The sequence below is a fragment of the Phyllobates terribilis genome, unplaced genomic scaffold (assembly GCF_046119375.1).
Source record: "Phyllobates terribilis strain yellow unplaced genomic scaffold, ASM4611937v1 Scaffold_3__8_contigs__length_932513732, whole genome shotgun sequence".
Lineage (NCBI taxonomy): Eukaryota > Metazoa > Chordata > Amphibia > Anura > Dendrobatidae > Phyllobates > Phyllobates terribilis.
This window is the reverse complement of record NW_027362763.1, coordinates 531,810,511-531,830,949: the sequence shown is the minus strand read 5'-3', so window position 1 is coordinate 531,830,949 and position 20,439 is coordinate 531,810,511. Positions and strand designations below refer to the sequence as shown.

Genomic DNA, 20,439 nt, shown 5'->3' with positions numbered 1-20,439 from the left:
GGGGCGCGTCACATGCAGTACAGCATATTACAAACATAAGTCCCATTATTGGGGAGTGGGTGTCCCATAGTATTTGCTTATGCCTTGCAAGCAAAAGCTGCCAAAAATTAGGACGGAGCAACTTGCAATGCCCCTTACAAGAGCCATGCAGTACAGCATATTACAAACATAAGTCCCATTATTGGGGAGTGGGTCTCCCATAGTATTTGCTTATGCTTTCCCAGCAAAAGCTGCCAAAAATTAGGACGGAGCAACTTGCAATGGCCCTTACAAGAGCCATGCAGTACAGCATATTACAAACATAAGTCCCATTATTGGGGAGTGGGTCTCCCATAGTATTTGCTTATGCTTTCCCGGCAAAAGCTGCCAAAAATTAGGATGGAGCAACTTGCAATGCCCCTTACAAGAGCCATGCAGTACAGCATATTACAAACATAAGTCCCATTATTGGGGAGTGGGTCTCCCATAGTATTTGCTTATGCTTTCCCAGCAAAAGCTGCCAAAAATTAGGACGGAGAAACTTGCAATGCCCCTTACAAGAGCCATGCAGTACAGCATATTACAAACATAAGTCCCATTATTGGGGAGTGGGTCTCCCATAGTATTTGCTTATGCTTTCCCAGCAAAAGCTGCCAAAAATTAGGATGGAGCAACTTGCAATGCGCCTTACAAGAGCCATGCAGTACAGCATATTACAAACATAAGTCCCATTATTGGGGAGTGGGTGTCCCATGGTATTTGCTTATGATTTCCCAGCAAAAGCTGACAAAAATTAGGACGGAGGAACTTGCAATGCTGGCACCCTGGTGGTATAGTGGTGGTGGAGGCTGAGGATAAGGAGAAGAAGATTAAACAGCCGAAATGAGGAAGCGTATACCCATGTGTGGGTGTGAAGCGGTGCATGTGAATACACCTCCCGAAATAACACGGTGGATTTGACTTTATGTTACTCTGCTGTCATTTGGTGGTGATGAGAAGTCTGGCCCAATCCAGCCCTTGTTCATTTTGATAAAGGTCAGCTTGTCAGCATTGTCAGTTGACAGGCGAGTGCACTTATCAGTTATAATTCCCCCAGCAGCACTAAAAACACGCTCCGATAACACGCTAGTGGCAGGGCAGGCCAGGACCTCCAAGGCGTACAGAGCGAGTTCATTCCAAGTGTCCAGCTTGGATACCCAATAATTAAAAGGCACAGAGGAATCACAGAGGACGCTGGTACGATCGGCAAGGTACTCCCTCACCATCTTTTGAAACTTTCCACTCCTTGTGAGAGTACCCCGCGCCTCAGGGCCTGTAAGCTGGGCGGGTGTCAGAAAACTGTCCCAGAACGTTGACAGTGTTCCCCTGCCTCTGCTGGATTGGAGTTGCATCTCTCTCGCCTGTACGCCTTGGTTGGGCAACGAACTGTGACCTCTGCCGCTAGCGTGTTCAGATGGGAATTTTTTTAAGAGTTCTGCAGCAAGGGCCTTCTGGTATTGCCCCATTTTTGTAGACCTCTCCACCTCAGGAATAAGAGAGTGAAAGTTCTCCTTGTAGCGGGGGTCTACAAGTGTCACCAACCAGTAATGACTGTCACCCAACATTTTGACAACGCGAGGGTCACGGTTAAGGCAGCGTAACATAAAGTCAGCCATGCGTGCCAGACTGGTAACGGGCAAGATTTCCGTGTCCTCACCAAGATGACGACTGACCATGCTCTCCTCCTCCTCCTCTTCCTCCTCCCCCCTGTCCTCAGGCCACCCACGCTGAACCGACGGTATGACACTTGTACAGGTACTACCGTCTACAACGCATGATAGCAGCTCCTGTTCTTCCTCCTCCTCCTCCTCCTCCTCCTCCTCTCCCTCATTGTCCCCCAATGCACGTTGGGATGAGATGAGGCTGGGCTGTGTGTAATCACCCGCTACGGCTTCTTGATCCATCTCATCATACTCTGGCTGCAATGCCTCCTCTTTAATTCTCTGCAGAGAGCGTTGCAAAAGACAGACAAGTGGGATGCTGACACTAATGATGGCGTCATCGCCACTCACCATCTTGGTGGCCTCCTCAAAGTTTGTCAGGATGGTACATATGTCAGACATCCAGGTCCACTCCTGAGGTCTTATGTGTGGAGTCTGACCTGAATATCGACGGCCTTGTTGCAGCTGGTACTCCACAACTGCTCTCTTCTGCTCACAAATCCTTTTCAACATGTGGAGGGTAGAGTTCCAACATGTGGGGACATCACACACCAGTCGGTGTGCCGGAAGCTGCAAACGCTGCTGCAACACAGCAAGGGCGGCGGAAGCTGTAGCCGACTTGCGAAAATGAGCTGACAGGCGGCGTACTTTCACGAGCAGATCTGGCAACTCGGGGTACGATTTAAGAAACCGCTGAACCACGAGGTTAAGCACATGAGCCAGGCATGGTACGTGTGTGATCTCACCTCGCCTCAGAGCCGCCACCAGGTTACGGCCATTGTCACACACGACCATGCCGGGATGTAGGTTCAGCGGTCTCAGCCACAGATCTGCCTGCTCTTTCACAGCTGTCCACAACTCACAAGCAGTGTGAGGTTTATCACCTAAGCTTATGAGTTTCAGCACAGCCTGTTGCCACTTGGCGGAGGCAGTACTGCAATGCTTCCAGCTTGTAACTGATGTGGTGATATCTGAGATGGAGGCTGAGCATGAGGAGGAGGAGGAGGAGGATGCGCAGGAGCTGTACACTGTGGGGGCTACTCTGACTGACATAGGGCCCGCAATCCTCGGTGTGGGGAGGATGTGTTCCGTCCCAAGGTCCGACTGGGTCCCGGCTTCCACTATGTTTACCCAGTGTGCCGTCAGAGAGATGTACCGTCCCTGGCCACAAGCACTTGTCCACGTGTCCGTTGTCAGGTGGACTCTCCCAGTAACTGCGTTGTTGAGGGCACGGCAGATGCTTTGGGACACGTGCTTGTGTAGTGCGGGGATGGCACACCGGGCAAAATAGTGTCGGCTGGGGACCGAGGGACGGCCACCGCCATAAGATTGTGGAAGGATTCCGTCTCCACCAGCCTAAAAGGCAGCATTTCCAATGCAAACAGTCATGAAATGTGCGAATTTAGGACTGTGGCCTGTGGGGCGTTAGCTGCGAATTTCCGCTTTCGTTCAAAGGTCTGGGATATGGACAATTGAACGCTGCGGTGGGACGTGGACGTGGACGTTGATGCTGTTTCTTGAGAAACTGCCATAACAAGTGAAGACTGAGAGGAGGGGGCATCTTTACATGCAGTATGGACAGGGGATTGCCTTGCACACACAACAGGGGGTTCTATTGCACGCACAACAGTGGAAGAAGCAGTGGTGACACCCGCTGACACTGGTCGTGGACCCTGGGTTTCGCCCCACAAAGTCGGGTGCTTTGCTGCCATGTGCCTGATCATGCTGGTGGTGGTCAGGCTGGTAGTTTTGTCACCCCTGCTGATGCTGGCATGGCAGGTGGAACATATGGCCTTTTTGGGGTTATCAGCAGAGTCTTTAAAAAAATTCCAGACTCTGGAAGACCTACCGCTTGTACTGGCAATGTCCCTCGTGTTGGTGTTACGGGGAACGGTTGCCTGCCTTCTGTCTGCGGCCACCACACTGCTTCTTCCTGCCTGTTGGGGTACTCTGCCTCCCTCCCCCTGTGTGCTGCTGGCCTCACTCTGCATGTCTTCCTTCCACGTTGGGTCAGTTACTAGATCATCCACCACCTCCTCCTCTTCCACTTGCGCACCACGATCCTCCTCCTCACTTCCTGGCAATTGTGTCTCGTCATCGTCCACCTCTTGTGACAGATTGCCAACGTCGACTTCCTGTGGCCGTGGCTGTTCAAATATTTGGGCATCGCAACATGGGATCTCCTCTTCCACCACTTCAAGCGTATCAGGCGAGGGGCCAAAATATGGAAATGGACCAGTGAACAGCTCTTCAGAGTGTCCAAGTGTGGGATCACTTGCTGTCTGACGACACTCGGCATGGTGGGAGGAAGGAGCATCAGGGTGAGGAGGAGTATGCGGTCGAGACTCACGGCTACTAAGAGTTGACCGTGTGGAAGACAGACCGGAGGTGGTGGTGCCCAGGTAACTGGAAGTATTGTCTGCTATCCAATTAATAACCTGTTCACACTGATCAGTTCTCAATACTGGTGTTGTTCTGTGCTTCCCTAGTAATTCGGTCAAGAAGTGGGAGCGAAAAGATGTGGCTGTTGGTTGTGGCACATTTTCACCTTGGCCACGGCCCCGTCCTCTGCACGAACCATCACCAGAACGTCCACTTCCACGTCACTTGCCACGCGCCTTGCCCATTGTAAATGAAGTAAAATAGCTTACACTTGCACTATCAATGGAAAAAGGGTAATAAAGAGTAGATTAGAACCGTGGAAGAGGAAAACCACAGTTATTGTTTACTGGGGTATACCACACTTTTTTAAATAGAGATATTTGCGGCTGAACAGTGAGCGACACACTCAAACTGCTTTTTTTTTAGATACCAAAGGCCCAAAACTGGATAGTACAGCGATTTGACCCGTAGAACTGCGAAACCACACTGGGATGTCGGGCCTACACAAGACTATTTTCAACAGATATATTTTTGTGTCACAACAGTCAGGAGACACTACTGTTTTTCTTTACGGAAAAAACTACCAAAACCTGAATAATAGAGATTTTTTACCGTGGAACAGCAAAACCACAGTTATAATTTACTGGTGTATACCAGGCTTTTTAAAATATATATATATTTGCGGCTGAACAGTGAGCGACACACTCAAACTGGTTTTTTTAGATACAAATGGCCCAAAAGTGGATAATACAGAGGTTTGTACCGTGGAACTGCAAAACCACACTTGTATTTCTCGGGCCTACACCAGACTATTTTCAACAGATATATTTGTGTCTGAAAAATCAGGGAGACACTTTTTTTTTTTTACAGCAAAAAATGCAAAAAGCAGGATAATAGAGATTTTTTACCGTGGAACAGCAAAAGCACACTTCTGTCTCTCTGGCCTACACCAGACTATTTTCAACAGATATATTTGTGTCTGAAAAATCAGGGAGACACTATTATTATTTTTATACAGCAAAAAATGCCAAAAACAGGATAATAGAGATGTTTTACCGTGGAACATCAAAACCACAGTAATAATTTACTGGTGTATACCAGGCTTTTTAAAATATATATATATTTGCGGCTGAACAGTGAGCGACACACTCAAACTGTTTTTTTTAAATACAAATGGCCCAAAAGTGGATAATACAGAGGTTTGTACCGTGGAACTGCAAAACCACACTTGTATTTCTCGGGCCCACACCAGACTATTTTCAACAGATATATTTGTGTCTGAAAAATCAGGGAGACACTATTTTTTTTTTTTTTTTACAGCAAAAAATGCAAAAAGCAGGATAATAGAGATTTTTTACCGTGGAACAGGAAAAGAACACCTCTGTCTCTGGCCTACACCAGACTATTTTCAACAGATATAATTGTGTCTGAAAAATCAGGGAGACACTTATTATTTTTATGCAGCAAAAAATGCCAAAAACAGGATAATAGAGATGTTTTACCGTGGAACATCAAAACCACAGAAATAATTTACTGGTGTATACCAGGCTTTTTAAAATATATATATATTTGCGGCTGAACAGTGAGCGACTCACTCAAACTGTTTTTTTTAGATACAAATGGCCCATAGAACTGCAAAACCACACTTCTATTTCTCTGGCCTACACCAGACTATTTTCAACAGATATATTTGTGTCTGAAAAATCAGAGGCACACTTTTTTTTTTGGGGGGGGGGGGGGGCACCAAAAGGTTAATAAGATGGGTATTTGTACATTGTGAAGGAGGAAAAAAAAAGAGGATTTAGATAAAAAAAAAAGGATTTTTCCTGGCCCCCGGGACCTGGAGCTAAGTCCAGCAATTTCAGCAACAGGAGCAGCACACAGGACTGTAATGCAGCGTTTGCTGGTATAACCACTGCGTCTCCTATACAGCCTGCCTGCCTGCCTGCCTGATATACCTGGGATGGATATTAGTCCTGAGAAGGACTGTTTGTTTGATCTGGCAGCCTTTACAGACCCTACACTCACTATTTTGCAGGATATATCTCTCCCTAAATCAGCAGCGCTGTCCCTACACTGTCTGATCCGGAGCGACTGTGTCCAAGATGGCGGCGCCCGGTTTTAAATACTCGAGGTGACGCTGTGCGGCCAGCCAATCACTGTAATGCCCACAAACAACATGGCTGCGGCATTACAGTGACTGGCTGGCAATCCCTGCATGTTCATTGGCTCTGTAAAGAGCGCCAAACATGCAGGGCGGAGACCCGAGCTCCCGCCCGAGTAACCCGGAAATGCTCGGTGCTCGCCGAACATCCCGAGTAGCGTGATGCTCGGGAGAGTACCGAGCAGTGTCGAGCATGTTCGCTCAACACTAGTTTTAACGTAACTGTATTATTTAATGAGTTTTTTACAAGTTTATGGCCACTTATAAAATGTGTTCAAAGTGCTGCCCATTGTGTTGGATTGTCAATGCAACCCTCTTCTCCCACTCTTGACACACTGATAGCAACAACGCAGAAAAAATGCTAGCACAGGCTTCCAGTATCCGTTGTTTTGTGGCACTTTTTGTGGAAAAGTGCCACAAACAGGAAGTTGATATCACCAACCATTCCAATTTAATTTAGGTATATCCATATAAATGGCCCACCCTGTATATATTTTCATATTTTACATTTAAAAAATTACTGAAAGGAAAATGGGCAGATGCAAAAGTTTGGTTAGTACCTAGTAGCACCCTCTTATGAAAGTATCACAGCTTGTAAATGCTTTTTGTAGCCAGACAAGAGTCTTTCAATTCTTGTTTGAGGGATTTTCATCCATTCTTCCTTGGAAAATTCTTCCAGTTCTGTGAGATTCCTGGGTCCTCTTGCATGCACTGCTATTTTGAGGTCTAGCCACAGATTTTCAATGATGTTCAGATCAGGGTACTGGGAGGGCCATTGTAAAACCTTCAGCTTGCGCATTTTGAGGTAGTCTATTGTGGATTTTGATGTGTGTTTAGGATCATTATCCATTTGTAGAAACCATCCTCTTTTCAACTTCAGCTTTTTTACAGATGGTGTTATGTTTGCATCAAGAATTTGTTGAAATTTCATTGAATCCTTTCTTCCCTCTACCCGTGAAATGTTCCCTATACCATTGGCTGCAGCACAAACCCAAAGCATAACTGATCCGCCCACCATTCTTTGTGGGCCTCCACCATTTTCATTTTCAGTGCTAGGCAGCTGCTTAGAAGGACCCATGGCTGCTGTTTTCTGGCACAAGGTTAGAGGAGGCTGGATTTTCATAAAGCTGGGAAATTTCCATCACCTGGCCTTTCCTAATGATGATAGTGAACAAGCCATAACCCTAATAAGCTAATTAAGGTCTGAAACCTTGGTCAAAGTTATGTCAGCACACAAATCTCCAAGGGTGCCTAAACTTTTGCATTGGTCCATTTTCCTTTTTGTTATTTTTAAAATGAAAAACATGAATATATGTATATGCATATATTTCTCTTTTATTTTCTTTTGCCTAAAATACAAAGGAAATGTGTCATCTTTTTAGACCTTTTAGAGATCATTTCATCTTCAACTTGCTTAACTATTCACAATAATAGTAATTTTGGCCAGGGGTGCACAAACTTTTTGCATTCCACTGTAAATGTTCCCATATTGGTTCTCACTTTTGAATTGATTAGACCCAGCGATAGTTGAGGTGCAGAAAAAATTACTACTATTTGTTTTATTTTTCATATACTTAAGATCCTAACAGAAGAATGGTGTAACGCCTCAAGTCTTCAAGTCTATTGAGATTTGTTTCTATATCCCTGTCCTAACAGATTGAACTATATGGCCTATAGAAAAACACCAGAATGTCCCAAATGGTCACAGAATCAAGTTAATCTCTCTAATTTACATGGTGGCTCAGTGGTTAGCACTGCAGTCTTGCAGCGATGGGGTCCTGGGTTCAAATCCCACCAAGGACAACATCTGCAAGGAGTCTGTATGTTTAGCCCGTGTTTGCGTGGGTTTCCACTGGGTTCCCTGGTTTCCAACCACACTCCAAAGACATACTGTAGATTGTGAGCCCCGATGGGGACAGTGCCAATATTGTCTGTAAATTGTCTGAATTGTAAAGCGCTGTGGAATATGTTGGCGCTATATAATCAATCACGCCCATCCTCAAAAAGCCATCCCTCGACCCAACCGCCTTGTCCAGCTATCGCCCCATATCGCTGCTCCCATTTGCCTCCAAACTCCTCGAGCAACACGTTCACTCTGAACTTTCCTCCCACTTTTCATCTAACTCTCTCTTCGACAAACAACAATCTGGCTTCCGCCCCCACCATTCCACCGAAACTGCCCTTACCAAAATCACCAATGACTTACTTACAGCCAAAGCTAGCAGACAATTCTCTGTACTCCTTCTTCTTGACCTGTCCTCTGCTTTCGATACAGTTGACCATTGCCTCCTACTACAGATCCTCTCTTCCTTTGGCGTCAAAGACCTCGCCCTATACTGGATCTCCTCATACCTTTCTAACCGCACACTTAGCGTCTCCCACTCCCACACTATCTCCTCACCCTGCCCCCTCTCTGTTGGAGTCCCTCAAGGCTCTGTCCTAGGACCCCTACTCTTCTCAATCTACACCCTTGGCCTGGGACAGCTCATAAAATCCCATGGCTTCCAGTACCATCTGTACCCTGATGACACCCAAATCTACCTCTCTAGCCCAGATGTCACCTCTCTGCTGTCCAGAATCCCAGCATGTCTAGCAGCCATATCCTCCTTCTTCTCCTCCCGCTACCTCAAGCTCAATGTGGATAAAACTGAACTCATTATCTTTCCCCCATCTCTCGTATCTTTCCCACCTGATGTCTCTATCACAATAAATGACATTACTCTCTCCCCTGCACCGACAATCCGCTGCCTCGGAGTAACCCTTGACTCTGCCCTGTCCTTCAAACCCCACATCCAAGCTCTTGCCATCTCCTGTCGCCTCCAGCTCAAAAATATTTCCAGAATTCGTCCTTTCCTCAACCCTCAATCTACTAAACTGCTTGTGCATGCCCTCATCATCTCCCGCCTCGACTACTGCAACATCCTCCTCTGTAGCCTACCTGCTAACACTCTCGCACCCCTCCAGTCCATCCTCAACTCTGCTGCACGACTCGTTCATCTCTCGCCTCGCTACTCCTCTGCTACCCCCCTTTGCAAATCCCTTCATTGGCTCCCATTCCCCCAGCATATCCAGTTCAAACTACTAACACTGACCTACAAAGCCATCCACAACCTCTCTCCTCCGTACATCTCTGAACTAATCTCCCGATATATTCCTTCACGTAACCTCCGTTCCTCCCAAGACCTCCTTCTCTTCTCCACACTTATTCGTTCCTCACGCAATCGCCTCCAAGATTTCTCCCCAATATCCCCCGTCCTATGGAATTCTGTACCTCAACACGTCCGATTATCCACCACGCCTGGATCCTTCAGACGGAATCTGAAAACCCATCTCTTCAAACAAGCTTACAGCCTGCCATGACCTTGCTTGCTGCCACCTCAACCAACAACACCGGAACTTCTGCAACCCCTCAACCTACTGTCTCTGCCCCTTTCCTGTAGAATGTAAGCCCGCAAGGGCAGGGTCCTCTTCCCTCCGTACCGTTCCATCAATGTTAGTTTGTTTACAGTAAGTGATATCTGTATTTGGTATGTAACCCCTTCTTATGTACAGCGCCATGGAATCAATGGCGCTATATAAATTATTAATAATAATCATAATAATAATAATAAATAAAAAGATTGTTATTAATTTACAGTATATTGGAGATGGCCAAAACGTTGGTGATATTGGCAGTGGATTACCAACTCAATGGTCTTGGTTCTAGTATCTTTGGATCGAGCACTTTGTATTCTAAGGGTTGAAAGCATTATTTACAATTTCAAGGCCATAAGACTTGCAATTTTGAGAGTATGCTTGCTAGAGTGGTTTTACAAAATTGGATGTCACCTCAATGTCCCTCACACTTAATTTTGATAAAATCATTTTTATTCTCATACAAGAAAGACGAGTAAGAAATGACTTCCCTAAATTCAATGACATATGGAGTGCATGGATCAGATAACTTTGTCCTTACCTATAATAAAGGAAAACTTTTGAGACTATCCAAAGTTCCTTGTTTAATTGCTCAGAAGGATACAGAATCGTTGGGGTTGGGATTTTGGCAGGGACAGAGACGTGGGGGTGAAAAGGGGAATGGAACTGTTCAATTTCTCTTTTCTTTTGTATCTATGTAATGGAATATAACTCTGTTTTTATATGCAAGAGTATAAATGAAAAAAACAGACATTGTCATTGGTCGGGTTGCAGCAGTCACGTTTGATGACAGAAAAGGCAGCCATATTGGCTCTCACTTTAGCATTTAGACTGGCATGTTAACACCATACCTCCCAAATTTTGAAGATCAGAAAGACGGACAAATTATGTGTCAAATTTTGGCCACCCCCCTGGCCACACTCCAATTTACGTCCATTTGCCATTTCTTTCTACTCTGGCAGGAGGAGTTGTCAAAGGGGCGGTGAGGGACATTCAGCAGATGCTCGAGACTGCATAGATCCAAATCCAGGACTGCTCGCTGTATCCAGGACGAGCGGGTCAATTCACAGGACTCCGGTCTAGCGTCCAGGTCAGTTCTACCTGGTGGCTGGACAGGAGGCTGCGAATTTCTTACCCTCCGGCGTTCTCTGTGCGGCTTTTGATCACCCAGGGCTGGTGCGACGTCATCTGTGTGTCCTGCTCATCTCTAGTTGGGACCTGTGGATTTATTTTCTGTTCCTTCATTCACAGTTGTAGCCGCCAAAACTTTCTCATCTTTATGTAGCCTCACTATATGACATCTGGCTTTTTGGTGTCTGTAAGGCAGTGTTCACACATAGCGTAAATACTGTGGTTTTGTTTTCTGCAGGTGTCCACACCAAACTCCACAATATCAATCTTCTCTGATTATTGCTGCATTTATGCCTTTTCCCACTTATTTGATGCATTTTTGGTGCAGATGTGAAGCCGCATTTTTAAGTGCGTTTTATAGTACAGAAAAGCTTTGATTCTGCAATTAAAAAGTAACTGTAGTTTTTTACATTCAATTTTTTAGGCTTCACATAGAAGACAAGAGAGAAAAATCACCAACATGGCACAGTTCAGCAGCGTCTTTAGATGCACAGGGGGCGCAGTTTTCATGAAATCACATCTACTTTTCTTGGACAGTTAAACACAGTAGAAATTCTGTGCAAAAAAACAGCAAAAAACCACAGCAATTACCCTACATGTGAACGCTGTCTAAATGTCTAAAAAAAAAGCGTTAAAAATGTAGATTTACATCGGCACCAAAAACGCATCAAATATGGGGGAACACGTATAAAAGAACCGTAGCAAACACGCAATAATCAATGAAGATTGTTATTGCGTCATGTGGTGAGGACATCAGCAGAAAAAAAAGCAGTGGAAAAAATGCAGCATTTACTCTACATGTGAACACTGCCTCAGCATTACATTTTCATTACATTTTTTATTGGTTTAATAGAGAAAACATATTAATCATGCCATTTTGTTATGCCATTTACCGATCCCTGTAAATAATTTAATCATTGTGATGGGCCAGTTGTTACGATTACAGGGACACAAAACATTTGCTGACTTGTGATGTTCATTATTTTTTAAAAAAGGGCATTAAAAATTACAATATTTTAAGTGTTTTTCATTATTTTTTAGTAAATTTATAGGATAAAAAAACTCTTTTATTTCCCTTCTAATATATAAATACATAGAAATAAACTGCTGTGCATAATTTGTCAGTACAGTCTGCCCGTGGAGTCAGAGCCTGCAATACAGGTCAAGTGCGCAAAATTCTCTCCATTACATTACCAGAAATTGTGGCTCAATTACTTTAACTCCTCCATGCAATGTTGAGGGTTGTGGGTGTGAAAACTCACAAAAAAAAATTCTTTTTTTGTAATTGCTTTTTATTATTTGCAGCAGTTTCATATCAACAGTATATAGGGAACATAAAACACATTGAAATATACAATATATCTCTATGTACAGTACAGACCAAAAGTTTGGACACACCTTCTCATTTAAAGATTTTTCTGTATTTTCATGACTTTGAAAATTGTACATTCACAGTGAAGGCATCAAAACTATGAATTAACACATGTGGAATTATATACTTAACAAAAAAGTGTGAAACGACTGAAAATATGTCTTATATTCTAGGTTCTTCAAAGCAGCCACCTTTGGCTTTGATGACTGCTTTGCACACTCTTGGCATTCTCTTGATGAGCTTCAAGAGGTAGTCACCGGAAATGGTCTTCCAACAATCTTGAAGGAGTTCCCAGAGATGCTTAGCACTTGTTGGCCCTTTTGCCTTCACTCTGCGGTCCTGCTCACCCCAAACCATCTCGATTGGGTTCAGGTCTGGTGACTGTGGAGGCCAGGTCATCTGGCGTAGCACCCCATCACTCTCCTTCTTGGTCAAATAGCCCTTACATAGCCTGGAGGTGTGTTTGGGGTCATTGTCCTGTTGAAAAATAAATGATGGTCCAACTAAACGCAAACCGGATGAAATAGCATGCCGCTGCAAGATGCTGTGGTAGCCATGCTGGTTCAGTATGCCTTCAATTTTGAATAAATCCCCAACAGTGTCACCAGCAAAGCATCCTCACACCATCACACCTCCTCCTCCATGCTTCACGGTGGGAACCAGGCATGTAGAGTCAATCAGTTCACCTTTTCGGCGTCGCACAAAGACGGTTGGAACTAAAGATCTCAAATTTGGACTCATCAGACCAAAGCACAGATTTCCACTGGTCTAATGTCCATTCCTTGTGTTCTTTAGTCCAAACAAGTCTCTTCTGCTTGTCGCCTGGTTTCCTAGCAGCTATTTTACCATGAAAGCCTGCTGCACAAAGTCTCCTCTTAACAGTTGTTGAAGAGATGTGTCTGCTGCTAGAACTCTGTGTGGCATTGACCTGGTCTCTAATCTTATCTGCTGTTAATCTGCGATTTCTGAGGCTGGTGACTCGGATAAACTTATCCTCAGAAGCAGAGGTGACTCTTGGTCTTCCTTTCCTGGGGCGGTCCTCATGTGAGCCAGTTTCTTTGTAGCGCTTGTGGTTTTTGCAACTGCACTTGAGGACACTTTCAAAGTTTGCCCAATTTTTCGGACTGACTGACCTTCATTTCTTAAAGTAATGATGGCCACTCGTTTTTCTTTACTTAGCTGCTTTTTTTTTGCCATAATACAAATTCTAACAGTCTAGTCAGTAGGACTATCAGCTGTGTATCCACTTGCCTTCTGCACAACACAACTGATGGTCCCAACTCCATTTATAAGGCAAGAAATCCTACTTATTAAACCTAACAGGGCACACCTGTGAAGTGGAAACAATTTCCGGTGACTACCTCTTGAAGCTCATCAAGAGAATGCCAAGAGTGTGCAAAGCAGTCATCAAAGCAAAAGGTGGCTACTTTGAAGAACCTAGAATATAAGTCATATTTTCAGTTGCGTCACACTTTTTTGTTACGTATATAATTCCACATGTGTTAATTCATAGTTTTGATGCCTTCAGTGTGAATGTACAATTTTCATAGTCATGAAAATACAGAAAAATCTTTAAATGAGAAGGTGTGTCCAAACTTTTGGTCTGTACTGTACATACTTAATCTGCTTCTGGGTTCACTACCTGCAATACAGGTCAAATTTACTAAATTCTTCTATGTTTATCATTATGACCTGTGGCTCATAGATAAAGCTGCTGTCTATGAACGCTGAGATGTGTGTTGGAGTCGGGATCACAGGAGAAGAAGCAGTGAATATTATAATTTAATTTATGCACTGAGCAGAGAGAACCAGCCCCACCCCCGAGGAGAACATCGGAGAGTGGTGAGTATTTAGAAGCTGGGACAAAGCTCTGACGTGGCCGGACAGTCCCGCTAAACCCAGGACAAAGCTCTGACGTGGCCGGACAGTCCCGCTAAACCCAGGACAAAGCTCTGACGTGGCCGGACTGTCCCGCTAAATCCGGGATGGTTGGGAGCTACAGTATGTAACATTGATATTGGATATCCTGAGATAACTTTATGCACTTTGGTTTTATCTGGTTTTTATCTGTTTTAGATGCTTAGAGAACATTGTCCCTGTGGTATAACTCCTGGGTCCCAAATGCAAAAATTGTACATGCCCTCTTATTTTATGCATGATGAAGAATGGGAATCAGCTATCTAAAGAAATGGGTTTAAAGTGAGAAATCTATTCTTCCTTCTTAGTTCATACCACACAAAACCATAACGTTCAAAATGTTGAGGTCCTCTAAGGTTCACTGCTATTTCTTGGTTTGAGTTGATTGATAGTAGCGTTCACTAGAATTATATAACAGCAATTTTCGGAATATAAAAATGAGACAATTCAGTATATCACTACTTGGCCACAACTGGAAGTTTGCCTTATTTGGTTTAATGCCAGCCATGAAATCACTGTTATGGCCTAGTGCTCAAGATTAGAACTGAAATTGTATGCACTGTTCTTTAGAGATGATATCTACTGCATTGCAGTGGAGTTCACTTTAATTTGTATGACATAGCAGTTTTGGGGTTAATTCCCACGATGAGTATTTGGTGCATTTTTCCCACAGCGTTTTTTTGTGTGCAAAAAATGCAAAGTAAACTGACCTGCGGAGAGTGATTTTGAAATCTGCAACATGTCTATTTCTTTAGCAGTAAATATGCGTTTTATTTGTAGATTTTCCTCATAGACTGGGATGTGATGAGGACGATCCATGGATAAAAAACACATGATTCTGCATTTTTGCAGCAGAATTGCAATAAAAGCACATACAATACTTGCATAACTTTATTAAAAAAGTTTTATCAAAGCTAGTAATATGAAGCATCCAAAACAAAGCATATTTAGTTAATACAGGACATACCAAAAATAGTAAAAAAAAAAACACATCAGAAAAAAATGATAAAAACTCAAGTTAAAAAAAAGCTCTCAAAACTAAATAAAAAATTACAATTAATGTAACTTAGCTAATTGGTGCAGAAATGCTGCAGAAAATCTGCAAAGTCAAAACCACTCCAAATACTCATCAAGGGAACTTAGCCTCACACATTTATAGTTCTCACTAATAGCTAGTATGTGGGGGAAGCTCCCACGCGTGCTTTTGCAATCTTCAGAAGGTTCTAGCTAGCAGGAGTGGTTTAGGTTATAAACAGGCCACAACCCCAGGTTAGAGCACTGGGCAATTTGAGCAGTTTGAGTAGTAGTTAAGCCCAACTACAGCTGTAGGGACAGAAGGTCATAAACCCAGTAGGTAGCCTACAGCCTTCAAATCTCAGGGAGAAGGACTGCTAGAATGCCTACAGGGAACCTACGTTCATATGTAGTGTACGAATCAGGAGCTGTAGATATTTGGGTGTTATCCAAAACTAACACTAATTGGATGAAGACTTTGTTATACAGCTCGATGCTAATGCCCATTAGAACAATGCTGCCCTATACAGTTGAGGAACGCGGGTTTGTGCAGCCCTGAATACCCAAGGAAGTAGCAAAACCGACTAGGTTCCACCCTCTGAGGAGAACCACACCACCATCCAGTGCACCTGCTCTTGTTCTGAAACACTTCAAGTCTGTGCCTCTAACCTACAGAAGATCTAACCGTCAGCCTTTATTACACTGCAACATTAAACATAAAACATAGTAATAATAAATAATAATAATAGTAAAAGGAGGGTTTTGACTTTCAGCTGCTTTCATGTTCTCCTAGGCTCTTACTTAAGGGGATCTGTCAGTAGGTTTGTCCCTCCTAAGCCATATATATGGTCATGCATGTCATAGGAAGCTGAATAAAATGATACCTTGATATCTACAATCCGATGTCTGATTCCTTAGAAATCCACATTTTTCCTAATATGTAAATGAGCTGTTAAGAAGATCTATAGGTTGGACACCTATCTGTAGGAGAATCTGCCTCCAGAGCTTATTTAATATGACAGGGGGCATTACCAGCGTGAGACATGTAGGTCAAGAGAGAAAACTGTCAGTCATTACGTCTCAGACTGGTGACCGCCCCTATAATTTAAAATAACCTCTGGAGGCAGATTCTCAGGGAGATCTGTGTCCCACCCATAGATCTTAACAGCTCAATGATATATTAAGAAAATTGTGGATTTCTCTAGAGTAAAACAGTGGAACGTAGATATCCAAGTATTGATTTGTTCATCTTCCTATGACCTAAATGCCCATATAGATGGTGCAGGAGGGTTGATCCTACTGCCTTTTAACATGTGGGGTACACCACACAACACCAGCCAGGGGAACAATACAGTGCAATGTCACGCCCACCTATTTTACTGGTTGTAGCATGGGAGAGAGATCGCCACCCTCTTGGGCGGTGGGTTCTGCATGGTGTCACATACAACATTTCTCCCAATGTCCATTACGTTCCAATCTGCATACCACACTCGGACATCACACAACTGTTATTTGCGCCTTAATTGTACATTTTTCCTGCTCTGATAGCAGAGAGTAAAGGTATCAATGGTCACAGTATTATACTAATCTACAGCAAGTAACTGTGCATTAATAAATCAGATGTGTCAACTGTCCTGTCTTAGTAAATATTTGAAAATTCTCCATAAAATAACAATTCTGCAGCAGCTTTTCTTAGGACTCCGCATCGAGTCCATCCCCTGTTTCTTTTCTTGTAAATTTGTGAATAAATTGGCACCTGGGTGATACCATTCTGTCTATCAATAGGGTTTTCCCCTAAAGGACAAAGTCAAATTTGTGTTAAGACATTTAAGTTTTCTTTCAAACTAGCTACTTCTATTAATGCATTTAGGGACCTGACTCTGCAGGCAAACATGCAGCATCCATGATAGTAGGTGAAGTCCTCATATCATTATGTATAGACTCAAGGATGCTCTAAGAAAGGTTCCTCTGCACTTGTGAACAGAATTTTGACATAGTGTATATTAACCTTTGAAAGTGACTTTTTTAGGTAACCCGCTTATGTGTTTATATGGTTTACCTGCTGGTAAACTGTTTTTGTCTCACCTTAAAAAAACATTCTTATAGCTTACTTGGCTTCTTATGAAATTTACCTTAGTATTTATGTTTAAGAAATTTAGATTGTGAGCCCCATTGCTGGAGGGGATAAAGTAAACTTTGGCAACTACTGTATAGTGCTACGGTATATGTTGGTGCTATATAAGCAACAAGAAATGACAATGATAATGCACTTTTTACCTTTTGTGTCCCCTCTATTTCCTCATAGACAGGAAGCTTGGGAGCAGGGCCCTCACTCATCTTATTTGGATTGCTGAATTATGTGTTAGGCCATGGCCCCACTATCAGTATTCGGTCAGTATTCTTTCTCAGGAGTGGGAGCCAAAACCAGGAGTGGGTGATAAATGCAGAATTGGTGACTTGTTTCTATTCTACCTTTCCTCTGACTCTATTCCAGCTTTCCCATTGCCACATCAGGATGGCATGAAATGGTGCCCTCAGAATTGGCATCTGTCAGCTCAGCATAAAGGATTTGCCAGGTGACCCTTTAATGTATGAACAAATATCTATTATCAATTAAGTTTACAAAAAATTCAATGCGTCAATAAACTATTGGGTAAACTTTCAAGAAAACACAATGTCACATTCTGAGGAATATCAGCTACTGTGATTTTAGTAGGCAACAGGTATTCTTTATGCATAAAGAACTGGAAAATGGTGCTTTCTGCTAGACTTTAGATCCAGTCTAATGAGACATGGAATCAGCATCTATAGGTTATCCAAAGTCTAATACTAAAGAGCTTATTATTGCACAAACAGCAAGAAAGAGCCGAGGAGATGCTGGAGTCTCAGTCATGTGGAAGCAACACACAAAGTCCCTGTTTTTCTACCAAGCACTGCAGAATAGCAATTGTCCATTCAGGGCACATACCACATCCTCTGCATTTTTCCCTGATAATATATGTACAGTCCTTAACTCCAAGGCTGCTTGGAAAAACTGCAGCACATAGCAAAGTAACACCTATCACAACACCAACCATTCTTAGAAACACTAATGAATAAATGAATGTAAATGTGAAGCGCAATGCAATAGGTACTTTCAGTCCAGCCTATCGCCTCTGTCAAGCAAACTATGATTTAACCCTTTTTACCCGATCAGAGATGCAAATCCTCTGCTAAAATATAGCACTTGGCATTCCAAGGTCGGCCACTGCCTCTTTTACTGTATCATTTATTGGAAGTCATTATTTTAGATAAAAGAAATAGTATTTTTGCTGTTGCTTTCCCAGGTACTTTTCTGCTGCAAATGGCATGCTTCTATTATTTCCTAGAGATGTGTATTTTAAAATGCACATCGCAAAAGGGTGAAAGAGCAGATTCTGCAAATGATGACATGTTTTATGTACTATTTGCTGTGTAGGAATAGACAAAACATTAGCTGTTCCAACAAAGCAGCTTAAGTTGAAAAACACTCTACTTTGCCTATGAAACAATTGCTATATATATATATATATATATATATATATATATATATATATATATATATATATATTTCTACCCAGTTGTCAATACCTGTTGTGCTCATTCACTAATGCTATGCAGTGCCTCGTACATTCACACACTGCAGCAATCTCCCAACAAGCTCTGCATTGCATGAGGGGGTTGAGTTTTGTATTGCTGCCTAGGCCACAAAGGATCCATTCTTATTTTCACTATTAGATTTGACTTAGCAGTAGCTCTTTTCAACGTCTGGAAGGCAAATATATGGAAGAAAAGGGATAGGGAGTAATATTTTGATTTATTTTAGACTAAGCCGAATGAAACCTCTAAACTTCAATGAAGCAAACAATCCCAAATATGTATAAATATAATTAAGTGAATATAGAGCTGTAATGGTTTATTTGTCATTTTAAGTCTTTTTATGTTGCAACAAGTAACATTGTGACATCCGTAGCAGCAGTGGCTGGATTCACTCTCATTACTCTTGTGTACCTCGGTGCCTGTGTATATGCACATATAGGATATAAACGACCTGTAACTTTTATTGTAACAGATTAAGACATGAAAACCTGATTACGGTACAGCTTGGGCCTCCATTAATCATCCACAATGTAGCGGCGCGTTATCTGGCAATAACTTGTCTAGTACATGTTTACTGTCATATTCAGACGTGACCACTCAAAGCATTACAAAAATAGAGCTGTTATCTGTATAAAATGGGCCGACTGGCAAATCAAGTTATTCTGGGCAAGAGAATAATCAATTTCCTATTAACCATGCACATAACTCATTGCTTATTAGGTACATAGTTGGTAGCATAATGAATATACATATATACAATAACTAATGGTTAAACAGTTTAGTGTGTATATATGTGTGTGTATATATACACATATATATATATATATATATATATATATATGTGTGTATATTTATATATATGCATGCATATATGTGTGTATATATATGTAAATATTTAAATATTTCTACTTTATTATTGTTTCTTCTTTTTCATTTTACAAACTACATTAGTAAACACATCTCTCATTAAAGCAAATCAGACCTGCCATAGAGGCAACATGAAGGGCGCAGATACCACAAACCTGTTACCATGGAAATATAATTGTATCATTGAATCACAAGACCAAAGCAACATGTAAAATAATAACAATACTAATGACATCCAGCTTCATCACTTGCTGCGCAAAGTCTGATCTGTTGCTAGGATCATATGCAGATGTAATAAATGCTACCTACCTCAACCATTAAACAAGACATTTAACCATAGTTGCAGCTCAGTGACCTCCGATTGCCTTGAACTGTGGGATCGATGCTGCTTGTACATATAGACTTCTTCTGCAGAGTCCAGCAGCAGCAGCATCCAGGATTAGCTTTGGGAATGATTCAATAGTAGTGTGTTAATAATACAGAGGAGATGAGGGTCCCAGCTTGTGGTTGATGTGGGGGTTCTACTTTAGTTTGAGGCTGCTGCAGTGTGAGTAACTATAGGACTGTGTATTGGTGAAGGCTCTACAGCTGGGAGGTGCTGGAGTCAGCCGCCACTGGCAGACAGCAGCAGACCAATAAGCTTGAGCACTGTCAGCTCCCAGCACTGAGCTCCCCTTTCTGTGCTTGTTTCCTCATTTCCAAAGTGACGTCAAACCGCTTGGAGTTTTTTCCTCTTCTCCCTTGCTGCATGCACAATTCATTTCACAGGCTGCCCATGAGAGGAATGTGCTCTCACACTTCTGCATAGCTAGAGGTGTTCTGCACATACCTTACCAGCACTCGCATTGTGCGCTGCCTGCTTCACAGACTTCGCAGAGCCA

The 20,439-nt window shown here is 42.7% G+C and overlaps 1 protein-coding gene across 2 annotated transcripts in view; it reads right to left on the bottom strand.

Moving 5' to 3' along the window:
* The window catches only part of PDE7B (phosphodiesterase 7B), a 500,526-nt gene extending 480,324 nt beyond the window's left edge, over window positions 1-20,202 (bottom strand). For both annotated transcript variants that reach the window (XM_073671310.1, XM_073671309.1), the window contains exon 1: window positions 19,868-20,202. Coding sequence is in view for 1 of the 2 variants with exons in the window: in XM_073671309.1 (XP_073527410.1) it covers window positions 19,868-19,888 (21 nt within the window). In the remaining variant the exon portion in view is untranslated. The remainder of the gene's footprint in view (window positions 1-19,867) is intronic.
* Between the last annotated feature and the right edge of the window lie 237 nt (window positions 20,203-20,439).